General features: G+C 36.5%; 1 protein-coding gene across 1 annotated transcript in view; it reads right to left on the reverse strand.

The window, feature by feature from the left end:
- The window catches only part of AGPAT4 (1-acylglycerol-3-phosphate O-acyltransferase 4), a 37,546-nt gene extending 25,506 nt beyond the window's left edge, over window positions 1-12,040 (reverse strand). The window contains exons 1-2 of the mRNA XM_083349785.1: window positions 11,766-12,040; window positions 1,968-2,137 (exon numbers count right to left, since the gene is read on the reverse strand). Coding sequence (XP_083205911.1) covers window positions 1,968-2,137; window positions 11,766-11,943 — 348 coding nt within the window. The 5' untranslated portion in view covers window positions 11,944-12,040. The remainder of the gene's footprint in view (window positions 1-1,967; window positions 2,138-11,765) is intronic.
- Between the last annotated feature and the right edge of the window lie 5,102 nt (window positions 12,041-17,142).

Genomic DNA, 17,142 nt, shown 5'->3' on the forward strand with positions numbered 1-17,142 from the left:
TAAGTCACTCTGTAGCACATAATAACAAATTCTTCATCCGCATTTCGTAACACTTTGCCCACATTTTCATTGGTTAAAACATCAAAGATTTGGTTGATTTGGTTGTGATTTAGCATGATACACAAATCGACACCAAAATATAAAGCACCGTTTACAAGGTACAACTTCCTCATAATAAGTCAAAAACAAACTAGATTATTAATTGACCTGATCAGCAAGATCCCTTTTATAAATTTAATGTGGACAACTTACCGGTACTCTAAATGATGCCTTTTCTTTATATTTTTCAATTCAAGTCCCAACCATTTTTGAATTATAGTAGTTATTTTTTTAAAATAACTTAAAGGAATTCACAACTGGAATTTCATGGTTGCTTCATAATCTGCTGCCTTAAATGCATAATGCAATATGAACAAAAACAGGATCATTCTTAGTTTTGATGTCCTGGTTTCCATTCTGAAAACACATTATAATTCTCCTCCCTTAAAACACATGAGAATACTTTTTTAAAAAAACATGCTGTGATCCCCTTGCTATAGCAAATTAGAAATATAATAGAAGTGGAAAGATAGATAACCCCAACCAACAGTAGTAGTATTCCAACCACCTGGTGGTGCTGTGGTTAGAATGCAGTATTACAGGCTAACTCTGCCTACAGCCTGGAATTCAATTCTGATGGGCTCAAGGTTGACTCAGCCTTCCATTTTCCGAAGTCAGTAAAATGAGGACCTAGATTGTTGGGGGCAATATGCTAACTCTGTAAACCGCCAAAGAGTTCTGAAAAGCACTATAGAGCAGTATATAAGTCTAAGTAGTATAGTAGTAGTAATTATTAAGATTTATTATGGCCATCTATACCAAAAGACTATGGATGGCTTACAATTTCAAACATACAATGAAAGTCATAAACATGACAAATCTGATCATCAAACAGTTACACAGCATGGCTGCATAAAAGCAAATCAAAGCAAGACTAATTTTCTGCTCTGTGTTCTCTCTAAATTTATTTCATTTTTTAAATCAACTTCTCACAACAACACAATCTAATACTCATCCCAAATAAAATGTTATGGTAAACACACCCAAATTTTCCTGCCCTGAAAGAAAGGAATGCAAATGTCTTAACTTTTTACTGCAAAAAGTGGGAAATGGACATAATATTATTTCTATCAGTTGCATTCCCTAGACAGTTGGAATTAATATTTTAGAAAAATCAGTAAGATTTTTTCCCTTAATAGCAACAGGAAACATGACCACTATCTTGTGAGACTAGAACATGAGAAAGAATCTTCATGGCCATTATATAAGAGAAGACCATTTAATATATTTATTTGCAACTTCTACTTCAGCAAAATCCTAAATGATGTATTATTTAAAGTAGTACCGATAGTAGGCTTAGTCACTATATTTGACCTATTATTTGCCATTTTAAGTTTTAATTGGTGAAGAGTCATAGAAATGTTTCCCCAAAAATACCAGTCTTCAAATTACTCCAGGCAATATTAAATATTTAGGAGTTATTATTACTACAATTGATATCTATTAGTCAAAAATAGTTACAATCATCTTCAGCACAGATTTAGAGCAAAACATAAGCCTAGGCAGCACTTTATCACTTGATAGAAAATCTGCAATTAAAATAATTCTACTGAAATTTTTACACTGAAGCCAGTTTTGAAATTCAAACCTTAACCAAGAAAGCATCTAATGGAGGTAGACTTTAGGTAAGTGTCAGACCAACTCTAATTGTTGAACAGATTGAACAAATCATGGGCTGTACAGATCTACTAGACACTATAACGGTTTCTTTATCCTCCAAATTGCCTCAGCATTTTAAAGCCAACATAATAAAAAATGGAAATATTGAAGAAGAGCCATAAATAAATGCCAAATTGGCTATGAAAGCAGTTGTGTTGCATCACATTGGAGGAAAAAAAGAATCTGTTAACATGTTAATAAAAACTCACCCCCAGAACCCCAAATTTTTCACAATAGCTCCAACCACAGACAAAGTCAATTTCAAAGTTGTGATTAAGGATAACGATGGCATTCTCATTCCCAATCTTGTGCATTGATTGTTGATCTATAGAAATGGTACAAGTTGTGCCTGACCACCATTCCAGCAACATCACCAACTCTGAAACAAACAATAACAAATGATTACATAACCATTTATTTAATGGCTTAAATAAACAGTTGCTTTGCTACTGAAAGGAAGCAAGAAGTGTGCCATTTCAATATTCCTTCTGCTGTACCTATGGCCACCCAAGGTCGGGCAGGTGAAAAACATGGTCCTTTTTTATTTTGGGAAGCTTAAAAAAGCAAATTGGGTGCTTTATACATAGCAGGCAACTCTGCAAGATAAACTTTTATACTGGCCTTCTCCAACCTGGCACCCTCTACATGTGTTGATTGTCCACATAGCCTGATGTCTGAGGCGGCTAATAAAAGTTGCAGCTCCAACACATCTAGAGTCCACCAAGTGTTGTTTTTTTAAAAAAATTACATCATCGTGGCACTCTTGCAATTTTATTTTTAAAAGATCTTTCCTGGAAAGAGAAAGAAGACATTTATACTGTAGATGACTAAAAATCACAAGCATGGAAAAGGGTATGTGCAGTTTTCTGATTCTATCTATGGCTTACTGCGGCCGCTATATTAAATATAACCATGTTCCCAGCATTATTTCAACTTGAGAAATTCTTACAAAAGTTGCTTTTTTTCCTGGTAGGCCAAATAAAGATTATGGTTAAATGTTTCTTTATTTATTCATTCAGCTCAAAGATTTCAGAATGCACTAAATTATTTCTTAGAAGGAGGGGGTTTTTCTTTAAAAAATAACAACAGTATATGGAGTTTTATTAAATATTGTAGCAGCATGACCAGGTGGAGAATTATCTGCTTTTTGCCTTATTGCGTGCCTGGCTGAGGAATTCTGGGAGTTGAAGTCCACACGTCATAAAAGAGCCAAGTTTGAAGATCCCTGCCTTATTGTATTGAAATTGTAATTGTAACATCTTCCATCCTTTAAAGTATACATATTTGTGTGTTTGTAAATGTGACCATATTATTGTTTGCCACTATTTTTGTGCAGAACAAATGAACCGGCAAAGATGTAAGAATTTATATCAGAGTCAGGTACAGCTTGGAGCATTGTTTAAGAGCAGTACCACTGGATTTATACAGTATTCTTAAGATCTTCAGCAATCCAAGGATCAGGATCAGAAAGTTGGCAAGTCATATAGGTCTTGACAAAGTCTCTCTGCAAAGTTGCACTTAGATGGTGGCGGTGGCGGCAGCAGAGATTCATTTAAATTTAATAAAGCAAAATGGAACCAACTTCTTTACAGAAGCTTAGGGTAGATTCCTAAGCCACCATGAGTGAACTGCAGCTACAACAGAGGCAAAATCTACATGTACGTTCAGCGTATCACAATCTGGCTTGCAAGGAGAATTGCTTCATGGTTTAAAAATGAAGAACATCTCTTTAGGTTGTTTGTAAGTATGCTTTCTTGTTTTAAAAAAATGGTTTTTTAAAGGTTTCCCCTGTCCAATCATTTCCAACTTTAGGGCGGGGTGCTCATCTCCATTTCTTAACCGAGGGAGCCAGTGCTGTTTGAAGACGGCTTCCATGATCATGTGGCCAGCATGACTATGTTAAGGTGCTGTTACCTTCCCACCGAAGCGGTACCTATTTATCTACTCACATTTGCATGCTTTCAAATTGCTACATTGGGTAGGAGCTGGGGCAAATAATGAGAGCTCACCCAATCGCACAGCACTCGGGACTCAAATTGGACTGTCGGTTTTCCAGCGGGAGGGAGGGAGGGAGGGAGGGAGGGAGGGAGAGAGGGAGGAAGGAAGGAAGGAAGGAAGGAGACTGGAATGAGAGGAGGGGGGATCTGAGGGAAGTCCTGCCTTAGCTTTGCTTTTTTCCCCTAAAGATAAAAAGAGAAAGCCTCCTTCAAGTCCAAGTTGATTCTTGGTAATTTGACCCACAATCTTCTTTTGAACCAATATTTTCTACTACCTTTTTTGTGATGCTTTTAAACTTTCCAGTGTTACTTATAATCCTGGCAAAGAAAGGAGGGGAAACAAAGTGGCCACTTTGATCATTCAAAAGCCCCAATCTGATACAATAGTTTAGAGCCAAGTGAATGATCTTTGGGCTTCCATGCTTCCTTTTCAATGAATCATCCTTGGCATCAAGAAACAGATTCCTTCTTCCCTGGGACTAATGGGAGAGAACAGCAATTTGGTGTCTGAGCTGCTGCCACAACAAAAATTGAAAGTTTAGTTAAGTTTTTAACACTGGATTTTAAATTTGCTTAGAATTTTCTGCTCTGAATCAAATAACAATCGTTAACATCATCAACATTATGAATCATCATCATCATCATCATCATCATCATCATTTCTTTACTTTGTACAACTCAAAATGTACATCATGCTCCTACGTCCTATTTTGCCAATTCCTAATTCGTACAATCAGTTTATTCATTCTCATTACCCACAATAATTAATTGACCCTACAAATCACTCTACTCATTCAAATACATTTTTCCTTCTGATTAAGTTGAACAGAGGAGAACAGATGAACATTCATTCTGTATCCTCTCCATTTTCGCCTGGCTACCTTAATTTGTAAAATATTAAATGGTATCAATAGAACTCTTACTTTGTATTTATACATTTATGCATTATGAAAGAGTCAAACATATGTTTGAATTTTTGAAAGCAGAGGACAGAATAACATCTCCCTATTTTGTGAAAAATAATGAGTTGCCACATAGACATTTAAAAAGCTGTCCCGAAGCAGATGGTTAGTATTTGTCTATATTTCAGTCCATACACAAACACATACACACATATATAACAAATTTAATGATATGTCTCTCCTCTTCTCCTTCAGCCTCTTTTTAATATTAAGAATAAAGAATGTTTTATTCTGGGGAGGGGGGCTTCCAACAGTTGATATGTTACATAATAGTCAATAATATTTTATCTTTAAGCCATCTTATCCTTTTTACATTATCATGCCTCTGTTAGCTGGATGCAGATATATACTTGGCATCAGAAAAGGTCGATGGAATTCAGGAGGGGTTGGACTCAGAGCCCTTGTGGGAATGCAAAGACTCTAAACTAATGACAAGCTTAACACCTCCCCCCAGCTCTGCCTACTCTTCTCCTTAGGTGTGTGTCCTGTATGTGTTTCACTTTGAGAGCGGGCAACTAAATTTCATTTTTGATGTGTGCCATTGTGCCCACAGTAAAAAAAAATGACAGTAAAGGTTATCTTATCTCAAAGCTGCCAAGTTTGAAAAACCCTGCTGTAATAGAATGTTCTCTAAGAGCAACTCATTAACTGAAGCAATTGCTATTGCTCTTAAACCTGTGTATCCATTTAGCCTATATACTTGAAATCTCTCTGGTGCTTTGACGCTTCATTTTCTTCTACTTGGAATTCAAACTGCTTCTGAACTGACCCACTGACCATTTTTCTGTGACTCCTTTTAGAGCTCAGGCTAAGTATGCTTTTAGCCTTTCCAATGCCTAATCCCACTCAGAACAGAGGAAAGGTGAGAGTTAAACATGTTATCAATGTTGTAAATTATATTCATTATAGTACCATCAAAATTTCTAAGTTACTGTGTATTCAGTGTGACATTCAATATTTATTGATTTATTCTGTTCAGGAAAGTTCACCCAAAATGAGAAAAATATTTTCAAAACTGAGATTTGATAGAGATAGATAGATATAGACAGACAGTCAGACAGACGATAGATGGGGGAGGTGAGAAGGGATTCATCTAGCCAAGGTCTAAATTATACCAGAGCATTAGCATTTTTCTAAGCAAAATTACTTTGTGCTACAAATATTTCTAGTTTGGTGTTTTGTTTTTAAGCATCCAGTGAGAGTTTAATGATCAATTTGGCATTCTGTCTAAAACAAAACTAGCAAAACAAATATTGCAGCATGCAGTATTTCTATTCAAGGTGCCAGACAACCATTCATACCGTCCTCCACAACATCCCAATTCATTTCCTCCCCATTTTTCCAGGTTTTTTCCCCAAGTTAGTCAGCGTTCTGTACCTTCCCTCCCACTTTGGCTTTCCTTCCTTAACCATTTTTGTATGATGACATCATGCCTTAGCCATGAAAGCCATCTGGTGACTTTAGGCCAGTCACTCTCTCTCAGCCCTACCCACCTAACAGGGACATTGAAGTATTAGACATGTTTGCCACCTTATTTATAAAAATAATAAAGGCAGGATATCCATAAATAAATCTCGAGGTTCCCCAATACCTCTGTTTTGTGTGCGTGTATACCATTAATGATATAAAAGTAAGAGCATGAATCTTGGGAAAATGACAGAAGCTGTTTTTGTAACTAGGAATTCAAATGTTGATGGTCTGAATATCATAAACACCACCTGGTAATTTTAATTGAAGAGTAATATATAGCAGTTCTCCTTGTATTCTTGAGTATCAATATTCTCTTTCAATCTTGGGAGAACAAAGGCAGAAAAGAGCCATCAATGTCCATCTCAATTTCTTTCTCAACCGTGGAGAGCAAGGGGGAAAAAGAAAGCTTTCCATTTGCTCTTGCAAAGTGTTCGGTGAAATATCAAGGGTATTACCACTATTGCTTTTTTCCTGGGCTACCTTTAGCAGACCGTGAGATTTCTTGGAGACTCCTATCTCACAGCCTTTCAGAGGAAAAGAAAGGAATTTTATATTCACTTTTTTGTGGATCAATAAGGTCTATCCTTGCTACAAGGGTGCGATGAATAAATTAAAGGAATCCAATGTTATTCACATTTTGCAAAAGGACATCCCTGCAAAAGGGGCGGGGTGGGTGGGTGGATTTTACTCTTTATTTTCTATGCATCTCAGATACAAAGCTATTTGTTCAGCTTGGATGGTTCTGTGCCATATCCAAGCAAAAGGTTCACACAGAAGAATATCCTAATTTGAATGATCCCTTTCTTGTTATACAACACGGCCAACCCGAGTGCAGATTTTAAAAGTCTAATGTATTTATGCGGAACTTCCCTCTTCTTTCATAATTTTACCATTTGCTTCATTAAGTATTCTATGCTGGACAGCTTACATTCTTCTGTGGTGTGTTACATTTTGATACTGCTTGAACTTGCCACAACACCAATGATCTTTCCCTTTCCTTAGCAAGTAGGTTTGACTCTTTGTCTTATTTGAACCCAGCTAACGAGGAATGTGGGGGAAGCGTGATAGCTCAGCCATTAAAGAAGCTGAGATTGTCACTAGAAAGCTGACAGTTCAAGACCCAAGTGTTGAGCAATGGGGAAAGCTCCTGTAACTTGCCCCAGCATCTGTCCACCTAGTAGTTTGAAAGCATGCAAATATGAGTAGATAAATAGGTACCACTTTGGTAGGACGGTAACAGCATTCTGAGCATCTCGGTGTATAGTCATGCTAGCCACGACTACGGAAACATCTTCAGACAATGCTGGCTCCCCTGACTAAGAAACAGAGATGAGCATCACCTCCTAGAGTCAGACATGACTGATCAGGGGAAACCCTTTACCTGGGAACATGCAATCATACTTTATGTACCTTATACAGAATTGGGGGTTTTATAAAAAAAGAAAAACTATACACTTCTGAGAAATGAACTTGTTTGAAGTGAAAAAAGAACTGACAATCAAAAGCAGAATAGCTGTGTTTCAATTTGGAGGCTTTCAAATTACTTTAAAACTATTTGCAGAATCAGAGCCTCTTTCCCCAGAACACATTCCAAGTAACAATGCAACTTAAAATGTTGCTTGACTACATACATAACTTTTAAAATTATGGATGCGCATCTCCATAATTTTACAAATTATGTAAAACGTGCACAGCTCATGGGGATGGTAGATTATATGTAACCTGATTAGCTACAAGCTAAAATATCCAGCCATTACTTTCAACAATGAGGTTCTTTATAGTAAAAGACAGTGAAACTGATGTGTGCCACAATGTTCTTGCCAATCAACAATAAATTTTTAAGAGACTGCTAGAAAGGAACAAAAGGAGCTCTAAATTTCTCTCATAAATCAAGTAATAGGGAACAGGAAATTAAATTGTATTAGCAAGGCACAGGGCCTTGTATAACCGTTGCTTATTTATTTATTTAAATTTGCTGATTCTATTCATTCTATTGATTACCAATAAAAGGCAAATAAATGAAAGGAGCAGATAAAAAAAGAATTCAATTAGTCAGTGAAACATAAGATTAGTAGGTTCAGATTACTCTAATCTTAGAGCCATATTAATTACAAATCTGTTGGGCTCATGTCCACCGACAATTGTTCATACCTTCACTATTCTCCAGGAAGAAAACAGCACACAGCAGAGTTTCCCACAAACAGTATCTACTGAAGTGGGCAGCAATAACAAATTTAAGTAAATAAATTACAATAGAAGTGTCACATTATAGTTAAAAAAGTACAACTGGGAGTAGCCTTGTCTTCTTTTTTAAATATACCCTAAGCCTAGTTACTTGAATCATCACCTCAATGTATCTCCAGATTACTTGAAGATAATTTTGCATGGAGATCATGGCTCTTAGAAATTATTATACAAAACACTAAATGCAAGTAATCTTACAAAATATTCCCAAGGGAAATTTACTTAGCCTAATTATCTAATGTACAGGGATAATCAATGAGAACACTATTGCTTCTAGTCCTCTCAGTTCTTGACAGGAATTTTTTTAAGTTATTCAAGTGCTCAAGTATAAGCACTAAGATCCCTTAGTTCCTAGAAGAGGAATTAAAATCTTGCTGGAATTAAAGAAAAGGTGGTATTTTTCATCCTGGAACAAATTTGGTCCAAATGCCATCACATGAATATATGTTCCCCAATTCAGTCTAACCTCTTTTTAAGGAGAAAATTCCCTTCATACTTTTGCTATTTTTGGTTCTCAATCAAAGATCAATGAGCCTGGTCAGAATTTATGGCAATCTTTTGCTATGTTTCCCTGCACTAGCAGACTGAGATTGGCAAAATTTAGTTGTGTTGGGCAGCTCAGAACACCAGTCGTAAACCAAGCTGGTCTACTCTGGACTAGAACATTTATTAAAGTATAAATTCATGTACTGATTATCCTTCCTAAACCTCAACAATTAAGAAAAAAGTTTTCAATGAAGATGGGAATGCTACCACTCAGCAAACTCAAGTTGGCACAAAAAGTGCTTAGATACCCTGAATGTGGTTTAAAAGACTGATAGGCACATCAGAACAGATCGTCATCAACATCATCCGACAGTAAGTAAAAGCTGTTCTGCTCTTGTGCACCCTGTTCTCACAGTTTTGCCTGACACAACGAAGTTTTAAATGGTTGTCTGCTCTGAAAGATAAATATTCCCACAACACTGGAGCAATTCCACAGCTGAACCAATTCCAGTTGGACACAGAGGAAAATAACATGAATACAACAAGGGCAATGCTGGGCCTGTGAAGGGGGCAATTTTTTGACAGCAAGAACTTTCCTCCCACTCCTCCTCATCTCCCAACATTGCCTCCCACTCCTTCCTCATCTCCTTTCTCTTAAGTCAAGGCAGCTATGGTGTTTTGCCACCATTTTATTTTTATTTGAATAGAAAAACAACACTGAAGCTCTACACAGGGAATGACTCCACAAAAACAAATAGGGGGAAGGGAAGCACTGTCTGGATGCTTCTTCCACTGGTCAGTTAGTGTCAGCACTGCTCAGCTCACAGAGTGTACTAGAAAGTTGCAAAAACAGAATCAGTGAAGCCACTGACAGGTCTTCTGAACTTGGATGATTATGCAAAGGTGTGCTTAGTTGGTAGCTATGTGACTGTATGCTTAAGACTCTAGTATGACAACCACACAACTCTTTGTACTATTATTGCATTCAGGAACTTTACAAAATGACTGAGAAAAGTCAAGATAATTTATTACAGCATCTTTCCTAAACATTTATACTCCTGCAACACAGCAAAGTACCTGCTTGTAATCAAAATAAAACTTTGAAAACTATATATGAATTTAATCCCAAACGCTTAGCTAGGTAGATCACTTGATTCTCATACACAATTAAATACCAATATTTGGTTCTCTATCAATATGCAAGGTTGTGAATTCTGATTTGTTTTAGAGCAAGTCTAGACAGAATGATTCCCTACTATATAAATCATTATGTTTGCAATGCAGAATTTTTCCAGAAACCTGGATTATTATGTTCAAAACAATCTATATAAATGAGAGATTAGAAATTCAGTTGTAAAATGCTTCTTAAAATATAAACTGATAGCAGAACTCTATGTATATTTAATCAGAATTAAATCTCAGTGAGTTCATCTTCTTCCAGGATAGCAAACATGCAGGATTATAGCTTAAGCATTCTTGATTCAGATACATTTTATACCAGTTAATTTGAAAAGGTTCTAAAGTATTATAATCAAATAAAAATTCTGATATTTATTAGGGGAGGAAGGATTTGTGATTCTTGTCCTAATTTCTGTACTTTAAATAAAAACAAAAAAAAGCCAAAAACCCTGAAGCACAGCAGAAATGGTTCACTATTCTCTCCGGGGACAGAGTTGGCATAAAATCATCTCCTCTAACAATCTTTCTCCATAAGTGATTACTCTTATTTATTAACGAAGTCTTTATTAATAAGTATACATCCCTAGGGAGGCTCACCAGACTCATTTGCTGGCTTGAGAAGCAAAGCAGAATAATAAGTTCATATAAAAGGATGGATTTAAGGAAAAGCATATTGCCATAATGCTCACAGCCACTTCTTTGATTTTCAGTTGAGTTTTGGTTTTGGAGGGTGGCAGGAGATGAGATGATAGGACAAATAGAAACCTGTGGTTGGCCGTTTTTCTTTTTTGATGAGAATACTAATCAACCTTTGTCAATATGCTTGCTTTCCAGAAAAGGTGGTTTCCAGAACAGCCAATATTGTGTCTAACAAATCTGATGGCACTAGCTTGGGAATGCTGGTTAGTGCAAACATTTCAGAATGACATTTGCAATCTTTTTGGATGAGACATTAGCTATTCTTGAACTGGCTTTTGACATTTCATATTAAACAATCACAATTCTTTCTTCAGGTTTATTACCTATACTTTGCAGCCCTACTTTTAGAGTTCATGTTTGCAATATAGACAAGATCGACAAAGAATGAGCATTGTGTGTTCAAGTATGCTATATGGCTTGGCTTCTATATTAAAGACAATTGTCTTTAATTAATAAACTTGGTATTTTATTCTTATAGAGACTGGAGTTGGATCAGAAATGGTAAAGTTCATTAAGGAGGTGAAAATGAACAGCAATGTGAGAAGAGGGGTTTCTGAGCCATCTTATGTCTCAATACAGACAAGAGAGGTGTCAGAAATAAAAGAGGTTACAATTAAGACAGAGGCTGACTGGGGACTTTCTTCTATTCATTGGCAAAATCTACATACTGCTGTTGATCCATCTGAGAAAAAAGACATTCAAAAGCTTCACTTTTACATCATGGAAGTTAACCATCACACAGGCAATCCTCGACTTACAGCTACAATTAGGAGTAGTATGGCTACTGCAGAACTTTTCTGAGAAAGTGTTTTTCATGGAGTGGGACCTCCAAACTCACATTTTTGTTGTGCTTTTTTTTTTAAAAAAAATACTTATTTCAGTAAAACATCTTTTTTTCCACATTTAAAACCTCTCTGCCCTAAATAACACTCTTTGTTAAAACAAAGACAAGAATATAAAAACATCTTACGGCTTGATAGAGAATATGACAGCCTGCAGTTGATTTTTCTGAAAAGCTGCTTGTTGAATGGCCAGAGAATTAAGGTGAAGAGTTGAATGAAGTTGATTATCAGTCCTGACACTATAAATACATAACTGATAATAAGATGACAAATAAATTGAGACTTCATAAATCCAGTGATGTCCATGGTTTAAGGTAGCAAGGCAAATCCTCCAGAAAAGGAGAGAACAGGGCTCAAATTCAGAAAGGTAACTGTGGAAAGACAAGAGAACTTAATATTAGAAATAATCAACATGGAGTCTCTGAATTGTTTTCACTATCTTTTTACTTTAAATTCCCCTCCCGAAATCCATTATTAGTTCTAACTTAAAGCGGTTTTAAAACAATGTATGAAAACATCTACCCTGAAGTAGCTCTGTGTAAAGACAATATGAAGAAGGAATATACAACATGGAAGAAACAGAAATATACTGTACCTGCTTGCTCAAACTCGCCGCCTTTCAACAGAATTAGACATTTCAGTTTAAAAATATGACATTTGTTAACAGTTCAAAAAAAAGGAAGTGTCTTATTCATAGCAGTAATAAGTACAGGGCCTGTAAAAGCTTGGAAAGTGTGATTTGATAAAAAAAAAACCTTTCAGAATACCCCCCATTTGGCAAGCCCCCACCCTCATTAAAACCTGGCTTTTTACCAAGGATAAGATTGTATAGATGGAAGTATGGAACCAGAACAAATGGAGCTTGCTGAAGAGTATCCCAAGGGACCCATTAAGGTACAGGGTTTTTCTTTTTATCGTTTATTGGTTTACTGTTTTATGACAGTTTTATAGCCATTGGTTTTATTGATGCTGTGAGCAGCCCAGAATTGCTTAAGGTGGGCAGCCATATAGATCCTTTAAATAAATAAATACATTATTAGAAAAAAAAACCTGGTTGCTAAAATGATGAGAATATAATTTATTTATTTATTTTACATTACCAGGGATGCTGTAGGAAGGACTTCTGGTAAGTATGAAGTCAAGCGTTTCCCAAAATAGGAAGGTATCAAAGTCAAATCAAGTATTTGTGGAAATCCAATTTAAGGGTTGTTGTAAATAGTTGGGCAGGAATTGGCAGAGATTTAAAGTTATGAGCATGGAATAGGAACAGAAATGCCAAAAGCCCCTTAATCATCATCTGCACTTTAAAGAGTCTGAAGCAGAAGATAGTTTGAAACAGAAAGACAACAGAGACCAGGCACTGCAGTGTTCCTACTCAGGTTATTTTCTTCTACTGACCATACTAGTAAGACAACACAAAGAAAAACAGTTCTATCATTCGTTGCTAACATTTTAAGGTTTGAATGCTTCTTGTGCTTGGACGCCATAAATCAGATTTGGAATGATGGAGAAACATCTCTGGGTAAAACTCATATATTTTACTTGGTTATTCAACAGCATGACAGAAGAAAAAATCAGATCTGGTCAATACATAATGCACAAACATTATCCTAAGTGACATGGTACTGCATGTGAATCAAATTTAATATAAAATTAAGCCAGCCAAGCAGTGGTTTTAAATACTCCCAATTTTTATCACAGGAATATAGTTCATAGTTCATTCTACAGCAAGGTACGTGATCTTTCTGTTAGACATATGCATAGGTTTTTCTTTAGAAGAAGAATGGGTATGCTTTCTGATAGTAGAGTAGGTTGAAAATAAAACTGCACCATTCAGAATAAATTACCAGCAGAAAGATTACATGTCCCACACAAATGAACAATAAAGTGGTGGAACGGCAGTAAATACATAGTGTATTTATAAAGCTTAATTTGGCAGATCAGGAAGTAAAACTTTCCAAAGGAATTGCCTGTTGCAACAAAAACAAAGAGCTTTAGTTTTCTTTAAAAACTGACATATAGCAAACGCTTCCACAGACTGTAAACTATCTGAACGATAATTAAAAGGTATGGAAGATTACAATATAACCAGTTTAAGAAAGCTTGCTGTGCTCAAACCACAAAGGATGAAAGAAAATGAAATGAAAAAAGCACAATATGCCCAAATATTTATTGTGAAAGTTTTCTTATAATGGCGCCATGCTGAAAGCATTATTGATACAGCACACCTGAGGTATTTGCTTCCCTACTTGGGGGAGGGGGATGCACAGGTAATCCTCAAGTTATAACCATAACTGGGCCTAGCATTTATGCTTATAATCTCATGACAGTTGTAAATCAGGACATCATGTGACTGGACCGAAATTTTGTGGGTTTTGTGGCAGTCATTAAATTTGTGACCTTTTTTGTGGCACTTATCGTTGCTAGGAACTGGAAGTCAATACCAATTTCCAGCAAAACCATTGCAAAATGTGGAGATGTGACTGCAGGGGTCTGCAAATGGCCATAAATGCAGGCCGGTTACTAAGCGCCCCAAATGTGGTCATGTGAGAACTCCATAACCGGATTGTAAGTACAGTAGCTTTAGTCATAACTCTGAACAGTTGCTAAGCCACCAATCGTAAGTCAAGGACTGCCTGTATTTAGTTATCGGTCTGCACCATTGGGTGCAAATGACTGAAGCTTACTCTTCCCTATATCACTAAAATGTACACATAGGACTGCATGATGTTCCTTAAATAAGCAGGATTCATGACCTCTCTGTACTTACAGCACATTTATTTTTACTTCAACTCAAAAGTTTGCCATTACAAGCTATAAAACTGCAGGCTCAGTTATTTAAATTGTAGCAGCTGAATCACCAAAAATGAAATGACCTTCACTTATCTTGTCTACAGTGCTGGTCAAACCAAAAGCCAAACCTCATAAGTAATAAGAAGTGTTTGACATGTAATTCTGTGACAGCTAATGTGGAATTTATAAGGAAGACAAGGCTTCATACTGTGTTTCCCCGAAAATAAGACCAAATCTTATATTAATTTTTGCCTCAAAAGATGCACTAGGACTTATTTTTTGGCTAGGGCTTATATTTGGGGAAATACGGTACTAAATGTGTCCGTCTGGCTGATGATCTTAACTGGGGCTTATTTTTGGGGTGGGGCTTATATTATGAGCGTCCTGAAAAATCATGCTAGAGCTTATTTTCCGGTTGGGTCTTATTTTGGGGAAAACATGGTAGCATGTGGTGCTAAGTAGCACACACTAAAATACTCTAAATTAACCAAAAGTATGGTCTAATCAAAGTATATCCTGCCATGCTGCAGGTAAAATAGATCTCCTTCAGGCAAAGGAGGCCAAAATGGAAACAGAAATTGGGCATCTATATGATGTAGAGTTTTTTTTTAAAAAAGCATTGTAACTAGAATGGATAGAGTACAATTTGGAATCTGATAAAAGAAATGAAGAAACAGTCAGTAGATTTTTCCACCTCTTTGGATTCATACATGAAGTTTATAAATGCACTTTCCCCCTCTGATGTTAATATCAGTCTGCACTGAATGTTAAAGAAACTGTTGTTGTTGTTAGTTGCGAAGTCGTGTCCGACCCATCGCGACCCTATGGACAATGTTCCTCCAGGCCTTCCTGTCCTCTACCATCTTCTGGAGTCCATTTAGGCTCACGCCTACTGCTTCGATGACTCCATCCACCCACCTCATTCTCTGTTGTCCCCTTCTTCTCTTGCCCTCAACCTTTCCCAGCATTAGGCTCTTCTCCAGTGAGTCCTTCCTTCTCAAAAGAAACTGTAAGTACAGTATAATATTATAGACTTTCTCCACATTGGTGAAGCACAGTAAAACGTGTCCATAAACTACTATGAATTAGTTGTCACTGTAGCACTGTTCAGTCATTAACACAGGATTGGCTGCTTTTAAGCAAAAAAGTACAAAAGAGATTCCTTTAGACATATTTGTACCAAAAAGGAAAGCATTTCTATATTGTACGCTAGGTTAGAGAGTATTTCATAGTTTTTCTAGTAATATGTTCTTTTCTAATTTTTTTCCTATTATTTTTTTTCCAACTGGAATCTTCCCACCTCTCAAACTACAAACTTGCCTCCATCTGTGACACGTACTCAAGGGCCACAGTGTCATCCTCTATGCCATGGGTGTCAAACTCGCTGGGTCATGTGACGTGTCACGACATATCACAACTTTTTTCACATTGCCGGAGCAATGGTGGGCGTGGCCTCCATATGATGCAATTGGCTTGCGGGCCAGCAGTTTGACACCCCTGCTCTATGCCAAGAGCTTTTCTTCTGCTTATAAGTGAATGTTACGTTTATCAGCTCGTTTCTTAGCTATCACTAATTACTTATTTACCACCGGAATACAAACTATGAAAGTCAAAGGCTAAAATCTGATAGGAGAAGGAAGGAAAGATGACAAAGTAAAGAGAAGCCATAAGTCAACATTCAAACTCAATATTTCCTAATGGTGGAAGGAGGGGGAGGGAATAATGTCCTTCAAGTATGATTCATTCCTGGATGACAATACAGAACGGTGGTAGTTATTTTCTTGGTAACAATACTACTTTTGGAATATTAGACTTTACAACTTAGATTTAGAGGCTTGGGTTTCCTGATAGTCTTTCATTTGAATACTAATCAGACCTGAGCTTCAGTTATTTCCAGATCAGCAGTAGACAAACATTTTCAGAAGATACCCTTATGCAATTAAGTCACTCACAGGTCAGGGTGTTCTGGGGACCTGGTGCTTGAGGGCCACAGAAACAATTATTTCAGAGTGGCTTCCATCCATTGTTAAAAAAAAAAAAAAAGCAATAACTGAGCTTCTCAGTTCAAGTCCTAAACTAAAAGCATCTAAAAGCTTCTCAAATTATTTACATAATTGAACTTTAGGCTTTATGCATATTGGTCATAGGAGTTAACCATACATAGGATAAAAATATCAATATCCCATTAGTTTAGTAACTTATTGGAAAATAAATGGCCTTCAAAAATTTGGCTCCAAGGAGATAAGGAAATCAGTTCTCAAGTTAAGGAATTAGAAGTGAAAGTGAAGTGAAATGAAATAGGCTTTAACCCTTGTATGTATACAAAAGTCTTTCAGCAACAATTACCTTAGCAAGAATATAATTTACACACAGGCGAGGGGAGAGAGACAGGGGGCGGGGAAGGGAGGGAGGGAAATTCTGGGAAGTTAAGTCCTCACATTTCAAGGGTGTCTGATTTAAGGAAAGTTGCTCAAACATTTCATATTTGTAGTGAACCAAGTATACACATCCAGTTCAAACACAGTCACTCAGTTCAGCAGAAGACTCAATGATGAAATAAGATGCATTTTATGTTTGGTGCACGGGAATAGTACATCTAAGTGTGTTATTAAAATATCTAGTTGACAGTAGAATACGAAGCACACCAGAGTAACTTAGTGATATTATAAAACCTTGTGAAAGTAAAGCCTATTGAGAAATCTACTTTTATCT

This window comes from Vipera ursinii (assembly GCF_947247035.1).
Source record: "Vipera ursinii genome assembly, chromosome: 1".
In the NCBI taxonomy this organism is placed as follows: domain Eukaryota; kingdom Metazoa; phylum Chordata; class Lepidosauria; order Squamata; family Viperidae; genus Vipera; species Vipera ursinii.